This window comes from Miniopterus natalensis, chromosome 15, assembly GCF_054644295.1.
Source record: "Miniopterus natalensis isolate mMinNat1 chromosome 15, mMinNat1.hap1, whole genome shotgun sequence".
Lineage (NCBI taxonomy): Eukaryota > Metazoa > Chordata > Mammalia > Chiroptera > Miniopteridae > Miniopterus > Miniopterus natalensis.
Window position 1 is genome coordinate 1,574,024 of NC_142095.1, and position 20,316 is coordinate 1,594,339.

At 60.9% G+C, this 20,316-nt stretch overlaps 1 protein-coding gene across 2 annotated transcripts; it reads right to left on the reverse strand.

The window, feature by feature from the left end:
* Nucleotides 1-2,521: 2,521 nt before the first annotated feature.
* Nucleotides 2,522-19,682, reverse strand: IL5RA (interleukin 5 receptor subunit alpha). 2 transcript variants are annotated; one of them, XM_016202442.2, is made up of 10 exons: nucleotides 19,607-19,682; nucleotides 17,747-17,892; nucleotides 16,732-16,870; nucleotides 16,392-16,545; nucleotides 16,137-16,324; nucleotides 13,063-13,208; nucleotides 10,137-10,275; nucleotides 4,144-4,234; nucleotides 3,132-3,216; nucleotides 2,522-2,608 (listed from the first exon to the last, which is right to left on the reverse strand). In XM_016202442.2, exons 1-10 carry the CDS (start codon nucleotides 19,677-19,679, stop codon nucleotides 2,522-2,524), a joined length of 1,248 nt encoding a protein of 415 aa, XP_016057928.2. In that variant the 5' UTR covers nucleotides 19,680-19,682. The 2 variants fall into 2 exon arrangements, with proteins under 2 accessions (XP_016057928.2, XP_087680673.1); XM_087824547.1 differs by having other exon boundaries at nucleotides 10,119-10,275.
* Nucleotides 19,683-20,316: the final 634 nt, after the last annotated feature.

Below are 20,316 nucleotides of genomic sequence, written 5' to 3' on the forward strand. Positions count from 1 at the left end.
CTGCAGGGGCACATCTTTGCCTTTAATCTTAATAAATGAAATAAAGTAGTAACACACCTGCACGGGAAAGAATCACTAGAATTCCGGCGCTGGGCACACGGGCAGGTGGGCTGCGTTTGCTGCCCGACTCCCGGCACCGAGCAGGAGGCCGCCGGAGCCAGAGCCGCCGAGGGTGAGTCCTGCTACTTTGTTGCCGCCGAGGGTGAGTCCTGCTACTTTGTTACCATTTCATTGCCGTCACTGTCTCCACAGCCCCACCGCATCCTGAGGCCTAAGTGGATACAGTTTTCTAGTCCATTTAGCCTGGTTTTCGCTAAGTTCAACCAGCTCCTGCTTGGGGGTTAAAGCCACAGAGACCCACAGGACACTGTTCTTGACTCTGAGTGTTTCTATTTTAAATAAGAGAGAAAGGTGTTAACGTAGCAACTGATAAAATAGGCTCCAACAGGAGGGACCCGGGACGGAGAGGGAGACTTCCTAGCGGCAAAGAGCCGAGACTTAGTGGATAAAATGTCAACGAGGAAAAGAGGTTGAAGAGGCTTTTCAGGCGGGGAGCGCGTCAGCGGAGGCGTGGAGGGCGCGAGCGCGCAGCTGCCCCTGGGGATGTGGCTGCAGAGACGCTGGCGAGCCTCAGGGGACTTTGTGGAAGGGCTTTGGAAAGGGGGGTGACACAGGCAGATGTCACAGAACCTTCGAAGGAAGGCAGTGCGGAGGAGAGCGCAGGGAGAGCCTCCTGCAGCGTCCTAGCTGAGGGACCATGAAGACGGGAGTGGGGACGGGGGAGGTTTGGGGGCCACGGGAGAAACGTTCTGTTCAATATGCAGACTTAGACGCTTCACCGTCACTGCTAACATTTCTAGTCCTGAACCGCATTTGCTTTCACATCTATTACCTAAAACAGGCGCACTGGGAGAAAATAAGAATGCATTTAAGTTCAATATAATATTCTTAAAAAAAGGAATGGTTTTCAGAAAGCCTGTGGCTGGGAACTTGGCTGCAGGACCGGGAAGCAGGCACAGCTGCTCAGTCATTGTCACCAAGGCCCTGGGGCTCTCACACCAGGTCCCGTGCTAATTAGGTTTTTCGCCTCGAATGCCATCGGAGTGTTTTTGGTTCTGTTCTCACTTGCAGGGAGCTAGTTTTACTTTAACCAATTAGCACCTACAGTTTATTAATTCTACCAACAGATGGGCCTGACACATACGAGTCTCACCATGAAAAAGTTTGGATTTTTAATCAGAGTTCTTTGTGCACATGGACTTCCCATGCCCCCCACTTCCCGCCCCTACCTGCACAAACAGCTGAGGCCCAGGGCTTTTCACCAAGGCTCAGATGGGCCAGCTGTCGGCAAACTGAGCCTCCCCAGCCCCGCAAAGGCCAGAGGATCCCAAAGGCCAGAGAGAGACTTGGCTCTGTCGTCGTGGGAGGGGTGCCTGGGAGCAGCCCTGTGTACTCTGGGCCGGGGACCCAGGCTCTGAGGAGGAAGCGTCTGCCCACCCTGTCCTGGTGGGAGGCTGAGGGCCAGTGTCCAATTAACTCGCTGACGAGGGTGTTGCTGTTAAGTGGATATCCACTCACTTGGCCACGACAAGGCCAGTGGCCACTTGAAATGTGCCACTTTCTCCCAGAGCCCAGCTGAGCCTCATGGTCAGCAGAAAGAGCTGGGCTACAGAAGCCAGCGGTCAGGCGCACGTGCCTCCTGGTAGCTCCGGTTCCTTTCTCACTCCCGGAGACATCACTGGGCCTCAGTCTCTGCCACATGCCACCCGCTGCCAGCTCTGTGCAAGAATCCATGCCGGGGACAGCGGGGGGTTAAGAGGGTCCGTCAGCATTTCTCCTCTTCAGGGTCATGCGCGCCCCTAGACGACACAGTAAGAGACGAATTTCCCAGGCACCCAGCCCGCTGGAGCACAGTCTGTGGGGCAGACACCCAGGCTGGACGGAGGGTGACCGGGGCACTGGCTCCGGGGGCTGAGGCTTCACGGAGGAGGGGACATGGATGTGGGTTCCCAGAGACGGAGTGTGGGTCCCGTGAGCCCAGCAGTAAGGAAGAGCTGTCCTAATGCCTGACACGCACGTCTCTCCTAAGTAGTCAAGAACTTGGGGGGAGTGGGATAAGACGCCATGGCTCCACTTGCTGTAGGAAAGACAGTCTGGAGTCCACGTCCATGGTTCCCTCCGGCTGGCGCAAAGTGCTTTCTTCCCGAGCTTTTAGCTTAAACACCACGCTGGCTCCGCGGAGGGTCACGGCTGCATTAGCCTCAAACACTGTCTCCTGCACGAAGACCCGTGAGGTCCGTGGCCAGCGGGTGCAGAGGGGCCCCGTGTACCGGGTGGGAAGGACAGGCACGACCGAGCGGTCAGGTGAGCCAGTCAACCCCGGGGTGAAGGAGGCGACTTGGATGCGGCGCCCATAGTCTGAGCGTGTGGCCTCGAAGCCGAATGGTGCCCAGTAAGTTCCGAACCCCCCCAGCCAGGACACAGCTCTCTCCCCATCGCTGAGGCAGGAACGGGGGCGCAGTCAGAACACCAAGTCCTCCAGGGCCTCGAGCCCCTGCTCTTCCACGTAGCTTATGATTTCACTTTCCGTCTCACCCGAACCCGTCTTCTGCAAAACAAAACACCCCGCCTTAGCCCTGTTCCAGAACCGCTCGCCTCTTCGAGCCCCTTTACAGTCGGTTTATACGTCTGTCTGGCTGCTCAAAATAGTAAATGTTCACTGGAGACTGTGGAAAATAAAGCGAAAGACGACAAGAAATACCCACAATATTCCCCCAACACAGCCCAGCCCGCGGGGCCTACTCAGGCCTTTTTGTTAATCCTCAAAAAAAGGATCTTTTTCTCATTGATGCTTTTTTAGAGAGAGAGGGAAGGGGGGGGAACAGGGTGAGAGAGACGCAGGTCAGTTAAGAGACGGCGGATAGAAAATTTAATTCCCGTGTGACGGTGAGGACGCCTCACATCGAGTAGGACTTTCCAAGACCCAAAGACAGGCAGGAACGTATCTAAGAAGACAGCCAGCCAGGGAGCCCTGGCCTCCCGGGGGAAGACCCGGCCTCAAAAGATGGAAAACTGGTGACCCAGGGACAGGTCCCTGGGGACCCAGCCCCGGGCAGAACCATCAGCATCACCTCATAGTCGGCAGTTGTGGCAAAATCCTTGATGTTACTTTTTGGGGCTGGAACTGGTGGAAACAGCTTGGTCCATAAGTGACACCTGAAAACAGAGTAAAGGAGGGAATTAGGTCCCGAACGTCGCTCTAAACACCAGCCTCAGTAGCCGCAGGACCAGGACTCCAAACATCTGTATTGTCCCAGCAGCTGAAGACCTGGGGGGCTGCGGGGCTCGGGGAAGACAGGTGGTACCCACTCCACGCTGGCGCAGGGCCCGGGCCTAATTTCTGGACACGGAAGGTCCAGGTCACGTGCGTGGCGTGTGCCCTGCCCTTCCTCGCGGGGCTGGTTGGCGCCCTCTCCCCGGGCCGCTGCTCACGGAGTTCCCTTCCCCCTTCTCTCCTCTGAAAAGCCGCCTCCAGCCCGTCGCTGCCACCCGGGCCCGACATTTATAACAGAGACACGGCTTCGAAGTCTACGCTCTGCGGGGGCTCGGGCGGAACCTGTCCTGGGGCCTCCCGACCGGCGCGTGCTGAACACTGACCCGGGTGAGGAGGGCCGGCGGCCGGCGAGACCCGAGGCCGGTCACCCGATCTGCGTGACATTTCCGCAGTGTGTGGGGCCTAAGAACCGTCAGCCGCTCGGGGGCCAGGGGCCGGGGTTCCCACCGGGGAGGAATTACGGGGATCTCAGCCCGTGGGCCGCCTCCCTTTGGCCGAGAGGTAAAAGGTGCGGGGACGGAGGCGGCCACGCGCTGGGGGGCGGCCAGGCCCAGAGGGAACAAAGGCGCGGGACCGGGAACCTTAGCAGGAGTGAAGGGCGGGCGCAGAGGCAGGCGGGGGTGCGAGGGCCGCGGCCCGGAGTCGCCCGCTGGTGTTCCTAGGTCTCCGGGTGGTTCACGCTCATCCCGGGCGGGTTGTCCCGGTGACGCGGGAGTGGCGTAAATTCCCCCCACACAAGGACCCAGGGGACTCGGCCAGAGGGTGAACACTGGGCGCTCGGCCCCGGGAGCCCGGGCGGGGATACCTACGTCTTGCAGGCGAGCAGCAGGGAGAACGCAAAACAGGTGGCTGCCACGAGCGAGATCAGGTACCACTCGGTCCAGGGCGTCCGCTCGTTTCCTGATGAAAACAGAAGGAACCGGAGCTGGACACAGGACGGAGAGTGTGGTGGCCGGGGCGTCGGCAGGCGGCGCGGAGCCGCAGGCGCCGGGCGATGCTGGGCCAGGAGCCTGCCCTCCTGAGCCCGGGCCCCTCACCTGCGCCCCCGGAGGGCACGCTGCCAGGAGGGCGAGTCAAATGCGGGCGGGGAGGCCCCGGCTCATCCCTCAGCGTCCTTTACTCGGCAGGGATTTGTGGGCGTTGTACGCACGGGAGCGGATCAGCTTCAGGGGAGTGATAAGATTTTATTTTGGGGCATTAACCTCGCCTGAGGGTATTTTTTCCATTGCTTTTCAGGGAGGGGGGAGATCAGCTGGTTGCCCCCCCACCTACCCCCGTGGGGAGCAAACCCGCAACCCAGGCCGTGCCGTTGACCAGAAATCGAACCCGAGACCCTTCCACGCGCGGTGGACGCTCTAACCACTGAGAACACCGGCCAGGGCGAAGTAATAAGGTTTAGATGGAAAAGCACAAGGATTCAGGCTCCTTGGTAACAGAAGCACGGCAACCAGACTGTCTGGGGCAGTTGGAAACCGGCTTCTCGCGGCGGATTTGGAAGGGACCCCGGGGAGCGAGCGGCGTGGGGCTCGGCCGTCAAGCGCGCTGCACTCGGGTCTTCAGGCCGCGCCCCCCTTGGCCCCGGCTCACAGCCGGGAAAGAGGCGGCGACGGGCACCTGCTCCGCCCGACTCGCCAGTTAAATGTGCTGCCAGTCGGTTTGGAGGAATCAACGGACTGACGCCTCCCGGCTCTGAGGGCAGCTCCACACTCGGCCCTCAGGAGGCCCCAGGAAGCACACTCGAGGCCCCTGGGACCCAGCAGGGGTCCGTCAGCAGGAGCCGGGTCAGTCAGAGGTCAAGGTCGGCCCCGGGAGGAAGGGGGGTGATGTAAACTTTATCAGGGCCCCACACAGTCCCACTCGCGCCCCGTGGCGCAACGCCCCGGGGCCTGCCCTGCCGGGGCCTGATAATAGCGCCGTTTAATTTCTAAGCGAGATGGCAAAACCCCTTTCCGTTAAACCACCCTCTAGCTATCCACTCGGCTCGCGCTTGGATAAGCGAAGATTCTCGCTGAATTAGCAAAATATCGAGGCAACTGATTTTCTCCATCGGATAAAGGTGTTGGCGCAAGGAAGGTCCGCGTGGGCGGCAAAGTCCTGGCGGCCGCCGGCGGGGAGCGGGGGTGAGGGGGGCACTTATTCACCCTCCGGCCTGGCTCCTGGGCTGTCCCGGGGCCGAGGGCAGAGCCCAGCCCAGAGGACAGGGCCAAGGTCAGCTGGCAGGAAACACAAGCTGGCAGGTCAACCGAGGGCCAGGCGACTTTCTCATACTCACAGCCTTGTAAACAAATGACTGTGGATTCGCTGCTGCTCGGCTGTGGATTAACATAAAACACCGGGACTCAGACATAAAAACCAGTGAGCCAAGGACCAAATTTCCTCATACTCTGGACGGCAGCACAGAGGGATCCGGCCCCACAGACAGGACGTCTCTTCGGAGAGGAACGACCAGCATCTCAGTGCTGTAAAGTGGGGGCACCCCGCACAGGTCACCGATTTGAATTCCGCGTCTATTTCCAGAGAAGCTGAACTTTCTCTGTGACTCAAGGAGAAACTCAAAGATGTTTCTTTTCAGGAAACCAGTGGGCTCGGCCGTGCAGCCGGGCAGAGGCCACGTTAGAAAGAGGAAGTCTCGGAGCCGCCCCTCCAGCCCCCCCCACCCCCACCCCACCCCGTTCCCGAGCTTTCCAGACGCGGCCGACGGAGAGCCCGGCCGCCTGGTGTCTGGGGACTTCGGCCTCTGTAGTTCTGGACGTCTCACCATTTGACCTCGAGAAGGCAACTCATGAAAATGCTATCGTTTTATGGCCCAGAGGAGATGACAGGGAGTGTGGGGTGTGCAGTGGGACAGGATGGGGCGCCCGGCCGAGAGGGAGAAGGCCAAGGCCTGGACCCCACCCGGTCCCGGACCCCATCCCAGCCCCGCCTCTGGGGCCCGGCGCCTGGCTCAGGCCCCCTCCGCCCCCAGCAGCCTCGCCTGCTCTGGGTTCTGCGTCTGTTCAGCTCGGGGAGCAGACGCCCAGGAGGTCGGTTTGACGGGATGGACTTAAGGATCCCCACAGAGCAGCTACGGTTTATTTATGAGCACGGGGCTCAGCGCGTTACGCCTATTGTCTCCTTCAGTCCTCCCCCACTGTCCCCCACTGTCCCCCACTGTCCCCCACTGTCCCCCACTGTCCAGAGCAGGCTGTGGAAGCTGGGCTCCTGGCTCAAGGTCACCCCGCAGGGAGGGGCAGAACCAGGCTCCACCCCTCGGCCCAGGTCACTCACTGCTCTGTGCTGACCGCAGCTCTGCAGCCAGCGTCCAGGGGCCAGGTTCATAGGGCAGGCCCCGCAGCTCTTACAGGGAAGAAGTTCTGGGGGGCTAGGGCGCCAGAGGGCCTGCACCCCCGGGTGCTGTGTGGGAAAGCCTGCCGAGAGGAAGCGGCAGAGGGCACTCTCCAGTCGGCGTCACCCTGTCTAGCCCCCCAGGGCGGGGGCGGGGGTGCAGACCGGTGCGTCCCGAGTGCATCACTGGCCTCCGCGTCCCTGCCCCTGCTGACCCGGCCGCTGCTGAGCCACCTGAAAGCTGCTGACCCCGCCCTGCTGCCCGGGGCAGGTGCCGCACGTCTCAGACCTGGATCTCTCCTAACACTGCGTTTTGAAGGGCACTGCACTGGCATCCCGTAGATCCTGGCCTTCGAGGGCCGGAGCGAGGCCGCCTTTGAGGGGCACGGCCCGTGATTGTGGGTGACCTGGTCACCGAGGAGCAGACCGAGCCCGACCCCTGATGCGGCCAGGAATACACGCGGGGTGGACGCGGGCGACACTGTCCCCTCCACGGGGAAGGACCGAGCTGCGGGGAGTCTCGTCTGCACCACCGCCTGCCCCACGAGGGCACTTGCGTGTCTCTGGGGAGCGGGAGGGGAACCCCTCAGAAAGGGAGAGGCCTCCCCAGGGTCAGGAAAGGAGCGTGAGCAGGAGACGGGACAACAGGGAACACGAGAGTGGGAAGTTAAGAAAGTTCAGGAAAGCGAAAGACGAAAAGTGGGAAGTGAGCTGTGAAGATAAGACCACGAAGCCGGCCGAGGGAGGGCGGCGATCAGGACACCGATAAAGCACAACCGCTAACTGCGTTTAGATACGGGCAGCCCTTGCTCTGGAAACCCCAGCACAAGAGGCGACAAGCTGCCGCAGAGATTCAGGCCCGGCCAAGCGCTCGGGCTTACTGGCTGCCCCACTAAGTGCCGTCCCCTAGCCCCTGACCTTTGGGTGCTGTCCCGTATCCCCCTGACCTCCGGGGGCCGTCCCCTAGCCCCTGACCTCTGGGTGCCGTCCCCTAGCCCCTGACCTCCGGGTGCCGTCCCCTAGCCCCTGACCTCTGGGTGCCGTCCCCTTGCCCCTGACCTCCGGGTGCCGTCTCCTTGCCCCTGACCTCCGGGGGCCGTCCCCTTGCCCCTGACCTCTGGGTGCCGTCCCCTAGCCCCTGACCTCTGGGTGCCGTCCCCTAGCCCCCTGACCTCCAGGGGCCGTCCCCTTGCCCCTAATCTCTGGGGGCCGTCCCCTAGCCCCTGACCTTTGGGTGCTGTCCCCTATCCCCCTGACCTCCGGGGGCCTCGTCCGCCCAAACTGGACGGCAGTCCTGGCTCCTCCAGCCCTTCTTCTCATCGATCAAAACAACCCAGGCCTTGCTCTTTATTCAGCGTCCTTGGGCCGCGATGGGTTAGTTAACTCTGCTCCACTCCACTCGGGGACTCACAAGCCACGCGTCTGAGAGTCGCCCTAAGAGCCACTTGGCTGTTCGATAACTGCTGTTACCCGACAGCTCGGGCTCTTTCCCGACCTGAGCTCAAGGCGCCGGACGCGCCGTCTGAGGAGCCGGTGGCGTCTGAGCTGGGCGCGGTGGGAATGGAGGGGGCTGCAGGCGCGTCCACGGGACGGAGGGGCCGAGGAAGGGTGTCCACAGGGAATGAATGTGGCCGCGCAGTCGCCAGGTGGACGGCGAGCCGGGCAGGTTCCTGCTGCCCTCGAGGGGCAAGCAGGAGGCCGCAAAGTGCCCGAGGGGCCTGGACTTCCGATGATGCTTCTTAACCACCTGGGTGATTAACGTCACCGGTGACCCTGACCCGGGCGGGGGAGTAAACTCCGGAGCCGGTGGGTTTGTAAGGTGGGCGGCCACGTGCACCAGCTCCCTGTCCTAAAGGGGGCCGCGAGTGAAGCGGGGTTCGCCGCAGGTTTGGCAGCCGGATGCCCCGGGGGGGGGGGTACAGAGTCCGCTTCCCGGCTGGGATGGTGTCATTTAGGAAACAATCCTCGGGAGAGAGTGCTGACGTGGGAGGGACTCGTAAACTAAAAACAGGCTTAAAACAAACCCTCACCGTGGCTCACATTTCGCCCCAGGACGCCCGCGGCGGCTGCTGGCGCGGGAACGGCGGGAACTGAGAGGGCTCCGAGGCGAGGACACCGAGGCCCAGAGAGGCGAGGCGGGACCGGCCAGGCCGGGGCCGCTGTGTCCCGAGGGGGACGGGAGATCGAGACTCCCGGTGACCGTCGGCGGCCTGCGCGGCCCCCCGCGGTCTCTGTGCCTCCCGGAACCCCATCTTCTGCCATCTCTAGCTGAGGGCGCAGAGCTGGGCCGCAGCTCCAACCCCGAGCTGCTGCGTCTCCTGCCCCTCCCTCGCCCTGCCGGTTCTGCGCGCCCGGCGGTCGGCGTGGACCCACCGCTCAGCCGGCAGCCCGGCCCCGCCTGGTCCCGCCGCGGGGGGTGCGGGCCTTGCCGCGGCGCGGGGGCCGTGGTCACCGATACTCTACTAACCACGAGCAGCGGCAGGTGGGCGGGGGCTTCGTCCAGACGCGCACTTAGTACGTTTCGGAATTTCTAGCCGCGGGGGTGTCCCCCCGACACCAGTGAAACAAAGTGTGTCCCCTGCGACTGAAGAATTAAAGGTTTAGAAGGCCGCACAGAGCTCAGAACAGGGGCACACGGCAGGCAGAGGAGCCCTGAGTGGGGCCAGTGGGCTGCGCCCACGCGTCTCCGGCTGGGACCCCGGACCCCGGTTGTGCCAGGTGCTACCCGCGGGGGCACCGGGCGGGCTCGCTCGGATTAGGTCTGACGCCTGCACGTGGCTCTACAATCAGCCCAACGTGAAAAACTGAACGATAAAGAATTAGAAGTAGAGTCAGATAATCTGAAAACAACTTAGGTCCAGGGTTTGGGACAGGCTGGACCAGCGAGCAGCCCGACACCGCAGGGCCTGGCTCCAGGGCGCGGCCCCTCTGGGCAGGCAGGTAGCAGACGGACCCCCCTGGGAACGTGCCCGGCTCCAGGATCGCCTGCTCCCACCAGGAAAAGCCTCGCTGGCTTTCAAACAAAAGCAAGGGCCTGGCCGGTGTGGCTCAGTGGTTGAGCAGCCAGGTCGGGGTTCGCGTCCCAGTCGGGGCACGTGCCCGGGTTGCGGGCTCCATCCCCAGCAGGGCCCCTAGGGGCAGCAGACAGGCGTTTCCCAATCACCCGTGTTTCTCTCTCTTTCAAATCAATAAAAATACAAATATATTTTTTAAATTCTCACCCAAGTGTGTTTTTTCCATTGCTTTTCAGAGAAAGTGGACGCGGGGGAGAGAGAGACATCGATCGGTTTCCTCCCACACAGGCCCCGACCAGGGCCAGGGACCGAGCCCACAGCTGAGGTGCGTGCCCTTCGCCAGAATCGAACCTGGGACCCTTCAGTCCGCAGACCGATGCTCTAACCACTGAGCCAAACCGGCCAGGGCCATGAAAAATATTTTTTAAACATAATAAAATAAAAACTAAATGCAAGATACTCACCCACGTAGATCGGTTCGCTCCACTCGCTCCAGGGCCCCGTCTCCCTGCACACGGAGCTCACCGCTGCTCTCACTTCAACGCAATACTTAGAAACGTCACTAATCGTGGAGGTGAATTTATTGGTCGTCATTTTCCCTGTCTGGGGAAAAAAATTAGCTTTATAGTAAATCTCTCGACAGACACATCAGCTAAGTCAGGCCAGTGATCAGAAGGGGGGGTCGTGCATGAGGAGACTCGCTGTCCGGCGGCCGTTTCCGGTCAACAGGACACGTCGGTGGGTTTATTCCAGGCTGCTGCGGGGCGGCCAGGCTGGCAGTCACCCCCAGGGGGAGGCTCTCTCGTAACCAAAGTAAATGAAACGGGGGTTTGTAAGGTCGAGATGACTCACCTGGGCCCCAGTGATGTTCCCAGGTTGAGGGACCGGAGTGGCCGACCCCCACTGTGGCCCCCTCGGTCTCCTCCCAAATGTCTCGGTGCCCCTGGCTTTCTACCTTTTTCGCATCCGCAAACTACAACCCCTGGGCCCCGCTGGCCTGCAAACTACAGATGCTTTATGCGCCTTTAAATGACTGAAAGCTACCAAAGGAATATTCCATGACACGTGGCGATTACACAGAGCTGGGGTTTCGGGGTCCACCGGCAGTGTCGCCGGCGCACACCCATCGCCCGCGCCCGCTGGCCTCTGCACCCCGACGGCTGCGTCTGTCCTGCACGCGGAGCTGAGTAACGGTGGCCGAAACCATGCCACCTGCAAGGCTGACGATAGCTGGTCCTTGACCAACAAAGTCTGCTGGTCCCTGGCCGGCGGCTGTGGGGCGGGCGGAGTGGGGGCGGGGTGCACAGGGCACCAGAGAGCAGAGGCCTTAAGGGCGGCTGAATCCTGGCTCCACCTGCAGCTGCCCGCAGGACAGGCCTTGACCTCGCGGGGCCTCGGTTTCCCCGTCTGTAACATACAAACAATCCACCTAAGTCGGGGACCATTGCGTTTAACGGAAGGACCTTCGTACAGCCTACGGGTAAGAAAACCTAGATGGAATCACAGGGAGACAGCCAGTGTTCAACCCCTTTTTGATGGGAAAAAACAGCGATTCTGGCCCTGGCCTGTGCGGCTCGGTTGGCTGAGTATTGTCCATGCACCAAAATGTCGCCGGTTCCATTCCCGGTCGGGCACACGCCCGGGTTGCGGGCTCGATCCCCGGTCGGGGGCGTGCAGGAGGCAGCCGGTCCAGGTTTCTCTGCCTCTCCCTTCCTCTCTCTCTAAAATCAATAAAAATCTATCTTAAAAATAAACAGCAATTTTGGGTGGTTCGATCTGGTCATGTGTGCTCAGCTGCCGTAGGCAACGTACGCTGATTTTATCTAGTGCAGCCACGAGGCTGTTTTCTCACAAAGGAGTCCTTCTCCTACGTTCCCCCTACTCAGTGTCACCACCATCCAGCTAGTCCCCGAGGCCCCAAACCAGAGACGTGTCCCTGACCCCTGCACCCTCAGAACTCCTGGGAGGGTTGACCCGGCCGCCCCCGCCCCGCGAGCACTGCTTATTTGAGCTCTAGTCCGCTTGTGCTCGGACCCTTGCAGTAGCCATTAGCCGGCATCCCTGTGTCCCAGGGACCCCGCCCCGCCCCGCCCAGCGTTCACGCCATTGCCAAAGTCACTCTTTGGTTCTGCAGACGGGGTCACAGTTCTGCAGTGAGTGAAAAACTGTCGGTGGCTTCCATTGCCTGGGTCTCGTTTTAAAATGGTTTAAAAAGATAAACCATTTTTCTTTCTTAACCAAGTTTTAGCATCCTTCTGGGAGAAGTCACCTTGTAATATGTGTTGAATCGAATGGGATGGAGTTTGCTTTGCCCGCCGTTGCTAAGACGTGAGTCTGAGCCCCGGCTCCCCTGTATTTCTCCAGCTCTGTGACTTCGGGCAAGTCGCTTAGTCCCCCTGAGCCTCACTTCCCTGCGAGCGGGAACGGCGATTACACAACAGTCACTGCGAGGGGCCTGGCACACAGCGGGCGCTCGACGCACCATGGTTCTCTTCTCGGTTCCTTTCCCCTGAACTTTTTGTCCGTTAGTGTTAACGAGCTGTTGTTGTTTTGAGTTGTGGTAAAACGCACATACCATAAAATTTACTGTCTTTACTATTTTTAAGTGCACAGCTCAGCGGCGGTGCCGACCCCCTGCACAGCTTTCATCTCGCAAAACTGAAACTGTCCCCCGTTAAACACCCCGGCCCCTGGAAACCACCATCTACTTTCTGTCCCTCGGAGTCTGCCCGCGGCTGGTGCCTCACGGGAGCGGAGTCGCCAGTATCTGTCTCTTTGTGCCCGGCCCGCTCCCTTCGCACGGTGTCCCCAGGGTTCGTCCAGGCCGCAGCGGGCTCAGAGCCCCCTTTTTAGGGCTGAATAATGTTAAGACTATACTTTCAGGGGTCATTTCTATAGGACTGAATGACACTGCATCTTACGGATGAACCGGATTTTGTTTATTTGTTCATCTGGACACCTGAGTGTTTCCTCCTTTCGGCTCCTGCGAGTGATGCTGCTGTGAATGTGGGGCGCGGGTTTCTCCTTGAGACCCCGCTTTCCATTCCTCCAGAGTTATGCCCCAAACTGTTGGGTCGTATGGCAATGCCATTGTTAATTCTTGAGCAGTTGCCGTGCTGTTTCCCACAGTGGCCGCACCACTTACACGTCCACCAACGGCCCTGCTGATGAGTTTTTACCTAATACTTCGGGTTATTTTCAACCAAAAGTGTGTCCTTGCGAGAGAAAAGGCCGGCACGGTCCATGCCCGCAAAGCCCGGGTCGGGGTCGGTCGTCGCCGACCTCGGTCGTTCAAGCTGTAACCAGCGGGGCCCTGAAGGTAATTTTTTCGGTGTTTCTGCAGGAACGCGGTCACCTGGCCCCGCGAGTGGGAACGACCCGAGGAATTACCTGAAAGTAGCCCGTCCCCGTGCTGTGAATCTTCACTTCGTAGTCAAAGCAGTGGGCCGGGAAGGCGGAAACGGGCTTCTCCCACTCGATGGAGAGCCGGGTCCCTTCCATCTCCGCCGTGACGTTCCCCGGAGGGTTCACTTGATCTGGGTTCGAGAGGGAGAGGCCGGTGAGCGGGCCGGTGAACCCAACACCGATCTCCGAGCCCAGGGACTCGAGGGGCCGCCCCGGGACTCCCGTCTAGTCGCACGGAGGAAGGGGTCCCCCTGCGACCACCGAGGCCCCTGCTCCCCAAGACACCGAATGCAGAGGCTCGTCCCCCTTCTGCTCCCGGCGGCACCGTCCCCGGCCCTTCTGACTCCCCGAGAAGCCCGGGCGCCCGCCGCCCGCCGCCCGCCGCCTCCCCCGGGCAGGTGCGCGGCCCTGGATGGCCGCTTCCCTTCTCTGGGCGGCAGCTTTCGCTTCCTGTGTCGTGCGCCCCGTTTTGGTTTGTTTGGGGGGTACCGGCGGAAGGCTTGAGTCTCCTCTGGCCTGGAAAGAAGGGGCAGGGCTGACGTCGCCTTTACTTGCACAGGAGCTAAGTCCCTCCCCCGAGGCCTCGCTTGACTGTCTCCGGTGGTGACACGTGGGTGGAAATTATTTCTAAGTGAGTGACCTTGTCTTAGGGCCTGTGACTAAGATCTCAGAGTGAATGAGTCACGGGGACAAGCCAAGAGCGGGCCCCTGGGCCCCGGAGCCTGCCACCCCCCAGCCAGGAGACGTCTAACTAAAGAAGTCTTGTTTTAGTGACCGAGGGATTGGTCTCCACGAAATGAAAACCGTGCACAGGACCGAATTCCCGTGGCCAGTGTACTGGGCCGTGTCCATTTTCGTGTTGATTTCACTGCCTCCCATGTCCTCGGCATTTCAGTTATTACCTCTTGTCGCAAAAGCGACACTTTAAAGTCACCTAAGAAACAGGCCATTGAAGAGAATCACACTGCTCGGCACTAAGGGCTGTGATGCTTAAACAAAATTATATTCCGTTTAATATAAACAGGGTGTCCCCCCAAAATGTGTACACGCTTCGAATAATTATTAACTCCAGTGGGTTAAATCTGAAAAGAAAGAAACATCAACGGAGCCACCAGATGTTAAAGTGCGGACACGTTTTGGGGGGACCCTGTAGATAAGTCCTCTAAGGAATAATATTTTGCATATTTATTAGATGCCTGTGCAAGGCCCTGTTCTAAGCCCTTCATAGGTATTAACACACTTCACTCTCACAAGCCTTGTGGGAACTGCTCCTTTCCCCCCATTTTCCAGGTAAGACTGAGGCACAGAGACAGCACCAGCTTGTCTAAGGGCCGAGCTGGTCAGCGAGGAGCCAGGCCCCAGGCCGGGGGCCCCGCAGGCCCCGCTGAGACCTCGGGGTCAGCCACCAGGCTGCCGCGTGAGGGGCCCCGACGGGCCTCACTGACGCGAGTACCCAGGAGGAAGGCGAACACCCTCCATCCGAGCAAATGAAACCTTAAGCGGCGCGTTTCCGGCCGAGCCTCGCAGCCGAGAGACGGACCCAACGGTGAGGGTCGGGAGGCCGGGGGGCGGCTTGGGCACCGGAGAGCTCAGGACGGAAACCAGCCACCCCGGGGGAGCCCCTGGGGAAGGGCTCAGGATCGCCCGGGGCCGCCCAGGGCGCCCCAGGACCCCGGCAGAGTCCTCGCACCTCCGGAGCAGCTGTGAGGTGACGTGACCTCCTTCAGCGGGGAGTTCGCTCCCCTTCCCGGGTGCAATGTTCTGCCCCCAAGGGACAGGCGGCTGGAACTGTCCGGAGACATTTCGTTGTCACACTGGCAGGGGAGGGGCCCCTGGCATCTCGTAGGGACAAGCCAGGGGTGCCGCTGAGCCTCCCACAGCGCGGCCCGGCCCCCGACCGTCACCCGGCCCCCGACAGTCACCCGGCCCCCGACAGTCACCCGGCCCCCGACCGTCACCCGGCCCCCGACAGTCACCCAGCCCCCCGACAGTCACCCGGCCCCCGACAGTCACCCGGCCCCCCGACCGTCACCCAGCCCCCCGATAGTCCCCGGCCCCGACAGTCACCCGGCCCCCCGACAGTCACCCGGCCCCCGACAGTCACCCGGCTCCCGACTGTCACCCGGCCCCCGACCGTCACCCGGCCCCCGACAGTCACCCAGCCCCCCGACAGTCACCCGGCCCCCGACAGTCACCCGGCCCCCCGACAGTCACCCGGCCCCCGACAGTCACCCGGCTCCCGACCGTCACCCGGCCCCCGACCGTCACCCGGCCCCCGACAGTCACCCGGCCCCCCGACCGTCACCCGGCCCCCCGATAGTCCCCGGCCCCGACAGTCACCCGGCCCCCCGACAGTCACCCGGCCCCCGACAGTCACCCGGCTCCCGACTGTCACCCGGCCCCCCGACCGTCACCCGCCCCCCGACAGTCCCCGGCCCCGACAGTCACCCGGCCCCCCGACCGTCACCCGGCCCCGACAGTCACCCGGCCCCCCGACCGTCACCCGGCCCCGACAGTCACCCGGCCCCCCGACAGTCACCCCGCCCCCCGACCGTCACCCGGCCCCCCGATAGTCCCCGGCCCCGACAGTCACCCGGCCCCCCCGACAGTCACCCGGCCCCCCGACAGTCACCCGGCCCCCCGACAGTCCCCAGCCCCCCGACAGTCCCCGGCCCCCCAACAGTCACCCCCCCCGACAGTCACCCGGCCCCCAACAGTCACCCGGCCCCCCGACAGTCACCCAGCCCCCCGACAGTCACCCGGCCCCAAACGTCTGTGTGCTGAGGCCAAGCAACTCAGGAAAGGAGGCAGGCCCTGGCCGTGTGGCTCGGGTCAGGGTGTCGACCTGATGGCCGCGGGGTCGCGGGCAGATCCCCAGCCCCGGGCAGGGCAAGCGAGGGAGGCAGCCAGTCCCTGCGTCTCTCTCAGGTCGGCGTCCCCCCCACTCTCTCTGCAAATCGATGGGAAACAATAAGAAGCTGGGAACCGAGACGCAAGAGGCAGGGAGCCCACCGGGCGACGCTCCAGCCGCTCCGGGGCCCGGGCTCCGAGTCCCTTACCGATGGCGTGGAGAGCAAACAGCCGGTCGAGGGGCCGGATGGCCGCGCGGGCGCTGGAGCCGTTGACCAGCACCGCGAGCCAGTCCCGCCCTTTGCCGTCGATGACCGTCCTGGGGAACCAGCAGGCGACGTTCCTGCGCAGGCCGTCCTGCCGGTACTCCTGGCACTCCTCCGTCCGCGAGCCGTACCTGAACCAGAGCGCGGCGCGGTTAGGACCCGAGGCCACGCCCCCCGGCCGCGCCCGCGGCTACCAACCTGTAGTAGAGGGAATAGCGCGTGTCCTCGGGGGCCGCCTCGCCCGCCCGCCAGCTGCAGCGCAGGGAGACCTGGTAGGGCCGGGAGCGCGTCCCGGGGCTTCCTGCCGTGTGCGTGCTGCAGGTCAGGTTCGCGGCCGAGGTTCCCGGAGACCCTGGGTGGTCACAGAGGGAAGAGCCAGACGCTGTCACCAGAGCTCCCGAGCCTCGGACGTCCCTTGAAACCGGGGGACGGGAACCGCTGTCCATCCCCAGGACGTGGCGGTCGTCACGTGTCCACCGAGTCCCACTACGGGCAGAGGGCCAGCCCACGGGGGGACGGAGCCTGGGCCCGGCCTCACCTGGGGGGGCCGGCAGCTCAGCCGACACCCAGCGGCTGGCCGGGGCCGCCGGGTGCTCCCAGGGGATGGTCCGCACGCTGGCCCGCAGGCCCCCGTGGAGCGTGGTCACGCGCTTGCTCTCCGTGTTCCTGGTCTGGTACTAAACACAGACCCCGAGTCAGGACAGAGAAGGGGGAATGCGCGCTTCCTTCCAATTAAATGGCCCGAAATGCCAGGAAATCAGTGTGCTGAAAAATTACGCCCGCAGGTCCCTGCGTATAGGCTTAACCCCGGGCTCAGTACGTCGTATACTTTAAACACGTACAAATGTCTACACGCCAATCACCCCTCCAAACGGGGGCTTTTAAAAATGAATAAATTACCCAATTCTAGTATTTATACGTGTTTTTAAAAAACAAAACAAAACAAAAAAACCAATATAATGAAAACATCGTAATCAGTTCCTCAATGATCCAGGGGACACACTTTTCTGACAAAAACAAATTAAAGGGGACACACGGCCCCGGCTCCTCTGACCACCGTCTCTAGGTCCAGCTTCCTCCCGTAGGTAACTTTTCACAGAAAATTTCCAGAATCCCGTATTGACCGAAAAACAGTTAATGCTGTGCAATCGCATGACCCTTTGTTTAGTTTACGGGTCACCCGCTAGGTAGCAGGCGTCTAACGGGCCCTGCAGGTGCAGCTCCGTGGTCAGAGCGCCGGCCGCCCACCAAACGCCTCGGGCTCGGCCCCGGTCAAGGGCCCGTCCCCGGGTCACAGGTTCAGTCCCCGGGTCACAGGTTCAGTCCCCGGGTCACAGGCCCGTCCCCGGGTCACAGGTTCAGTCCCCGGGTCACAGGCTCAGTCCCGGCCCGGCTGGGGCGCGTGTGGGAGGCAACCGGTTCGTGTGTCTCTCTTTCTCCCCCCCCGCCCCCGCCCCTGCCCCGAAAAGCAATGGAAAAAATCTTTGGGGGAAGATTAACCAAAAAATTAAAATAAAATAAACTAAAAAGACAAACGAAGAAGGGACACCGACGTCTTCCTCTTCCGGTCCGCGGATCCTCACGTGGTAGCCCAGCCGGACGCTCCTCTGCTCCTGGTCGGGATTCGGGGCCCAGCTGAGGAGAACTTGCGCCAGACCCGTGACTTGCACGGTGAAGTTCACGGGCGGGAGAAGGGAGGCTGGCGGAAGGAAAGGCGGGTGACACGGGTTCAGTTTTACAATGTCCCACTGTGCTGCGGTGTTTCATGGGGGCCGTCAGGATGTACAGAGCTGAAACCATTCTGGAAGAAGCTCCTTTAAAGCTGCTTTTAACTCAGCTTTTATTTAAATATGTTTTTATTGACTTTAGAGAGAGGGAGGGAGAGGGAGACAGAGAAACATCAATGATGAGTCACTGACCAGCTGCCTCCTGCACGGTCCCCCGGGGATCGATCCCGAAACCCGGGCCTGTGCCCCGACCTCCTGGCTCCTGGGTGGACGCTCAGCCCCTGAGCCCCGCCGGCCGGGCAGCGTTTTTTTTTTTTTTTTACTTTGCCCAGGAGTTTGCTGATACTGTCCACAGATCTTTCATCGAAATCTGGATATTTCACTCTATCACTATTTATCAGAAACGCAGTATTTGCACTGAGGACCATCACCCGGGAACCGGCCGGCATAACACACTGGTTTGCTGCCAGCAAATTTTCTAGTGACACAGAAAAAAACAGAACAGAAAAGACCCCAGGGTCCCACTCCGTGCGTCAGACACGGTGAGGACGTCCTGTTCCGCGAACCCCTCTTCCCGGGACGCGCGCCTCTGTGTCGGCGTGTCTGCCGGCCCACGGCGTGAAGTGCATTTATTATGACTCAAAGTCAAAACAAACTTGGGAGCAAAACGACTTAAATAGTCACTTCAGAAGGAAAAAGTGTGTTTTTCCTCCAGTGAAACACTCTCTAACTTTGCTTTCAAAACAGCAGCTTTTATTTCAGTTACAGAATCCGTGTCTGTTCGTTCTAGAAAATTTTAAAAGCACCGATGAGGGGAACAAAGACAAACCAACTACAATCCCACCGCTGAGAAAACACTAACATGACCTGCTCTGCCCGGGCGTATGTCCATCAAACCTTTCCCATTTTTTTCTAAAGTTAGGACAATATTGTGCCAAAGTTATGAAACCTCCTCTGGTTCGCTTGCTGTGGGGTCAGGACGTGTCCGTTGACCGTGAGCATCTCACGGCCTTCGGTGAGGTCCCGGCCCCCTCGGCCCCACCCAGACTGCACTGGGCATTGTGGTCACCACGGGCCCCGTGTGGATATTTAAATTTAAATGAATTTTTTTTTTTTTAAATAAAATCTTCATTGCCTCAGCTGCAGGAGCTGCAGAGCTCAGCAGCCCCCAGCGGCCAGCGGCGCCCGCGCTGGGCAGTGGGGACGTAAAGCGCGGCCGTTACCGGGGAATCCTCGTGGCCGACACGAGGCAGGGGCCACGGGACAGTTCTGTTTTCTTAGATCTGTCATCAAACCCAACCCATCGACCAACAGATTTCCGAGCCAAACTCAGTGGGAGCCGGTGATTCCTCGGCTGCGGGGCCTCCGACTGCTCCCCCGGGGAGAGGCATCCGGAGGCGGCCACCACGCCCGCTCCGTCCCGGGGGCTGCGTTCTGTGGAGGCCGCGGGCCCGCCCTGCAGAAGCCCTCCCGCCGCGTGGTCAGCTCTGCGTCCCGGCCGACCTTCCTCAAGGTACAGCGCGTTGAAGGGTCCGCGTTCCGACCGGGACAGATTCTCTACCTCCTCCAGGAAAACCCACCTGTCGTTTCCCGAGGGAGGATCATCTAGCGGAAAACAGCGCTAGCAGTTTTGTTATGCGCTGGCTTTTCTTAGGGACATTATTGACTTGAATAGGTGGCACTTACAATTAGTATCGGGAAGTGCGTCTGCTCGCAGGATCGCGGTGGCTCCCAAAAGCATCAGTAATGTGGGTGCCATGGCGATCAGATCTGCAGAAAACAGAGGAATGGCCGTTTTATATATAAATATGTCTTTATTGACTTTAGAGAGAGGAAAGGAGAGGGAGAGAGAGAGAAACATCAATGATGAGAGAGCCACTGATTGAGCCCACAACCTGGGCCCGTGCCCTGAGCAGGAATCGAACCCCGATCGCCTGGATCCCAGGTCGACGCTCAGCCGCTGAGCCATGCCTGGCCGGGCCGGGCCGGGCGAAATGGTCATTTTTAAGAAAAACTGACAGTTTTTTCTTAAAACTGCTTCCTAAAGTAAAACGTAGTCACCTGGCCATTTAACAAACATTTATGAACAATCTGTTAGGTGCCGGAAATACAAATAGGAGCAGATCTGTCTAAGGAGCAGAATGAAACCTAAAGTAATTGTCGTCCGATCAAAAAATGGCTCCGATGAAGGTGCGTCTGGGGCACCGTAGGAGCAGAGGGACTTCGGAGTTGACTCCTAAGGGCTTCGCGCGCAGAGGGGGGCGGGTGTTGCTGGGGCAGACGCGGCGAGGGCAGAGCCGGAGCCCAAGGAAGCGGGAGGGCGCGGGCGGGCATGGGCGGGCACAGGCGGGCACGGGCGGGCACAGGAGGCCAGGGCCAACCTCGGGCAGGACGCG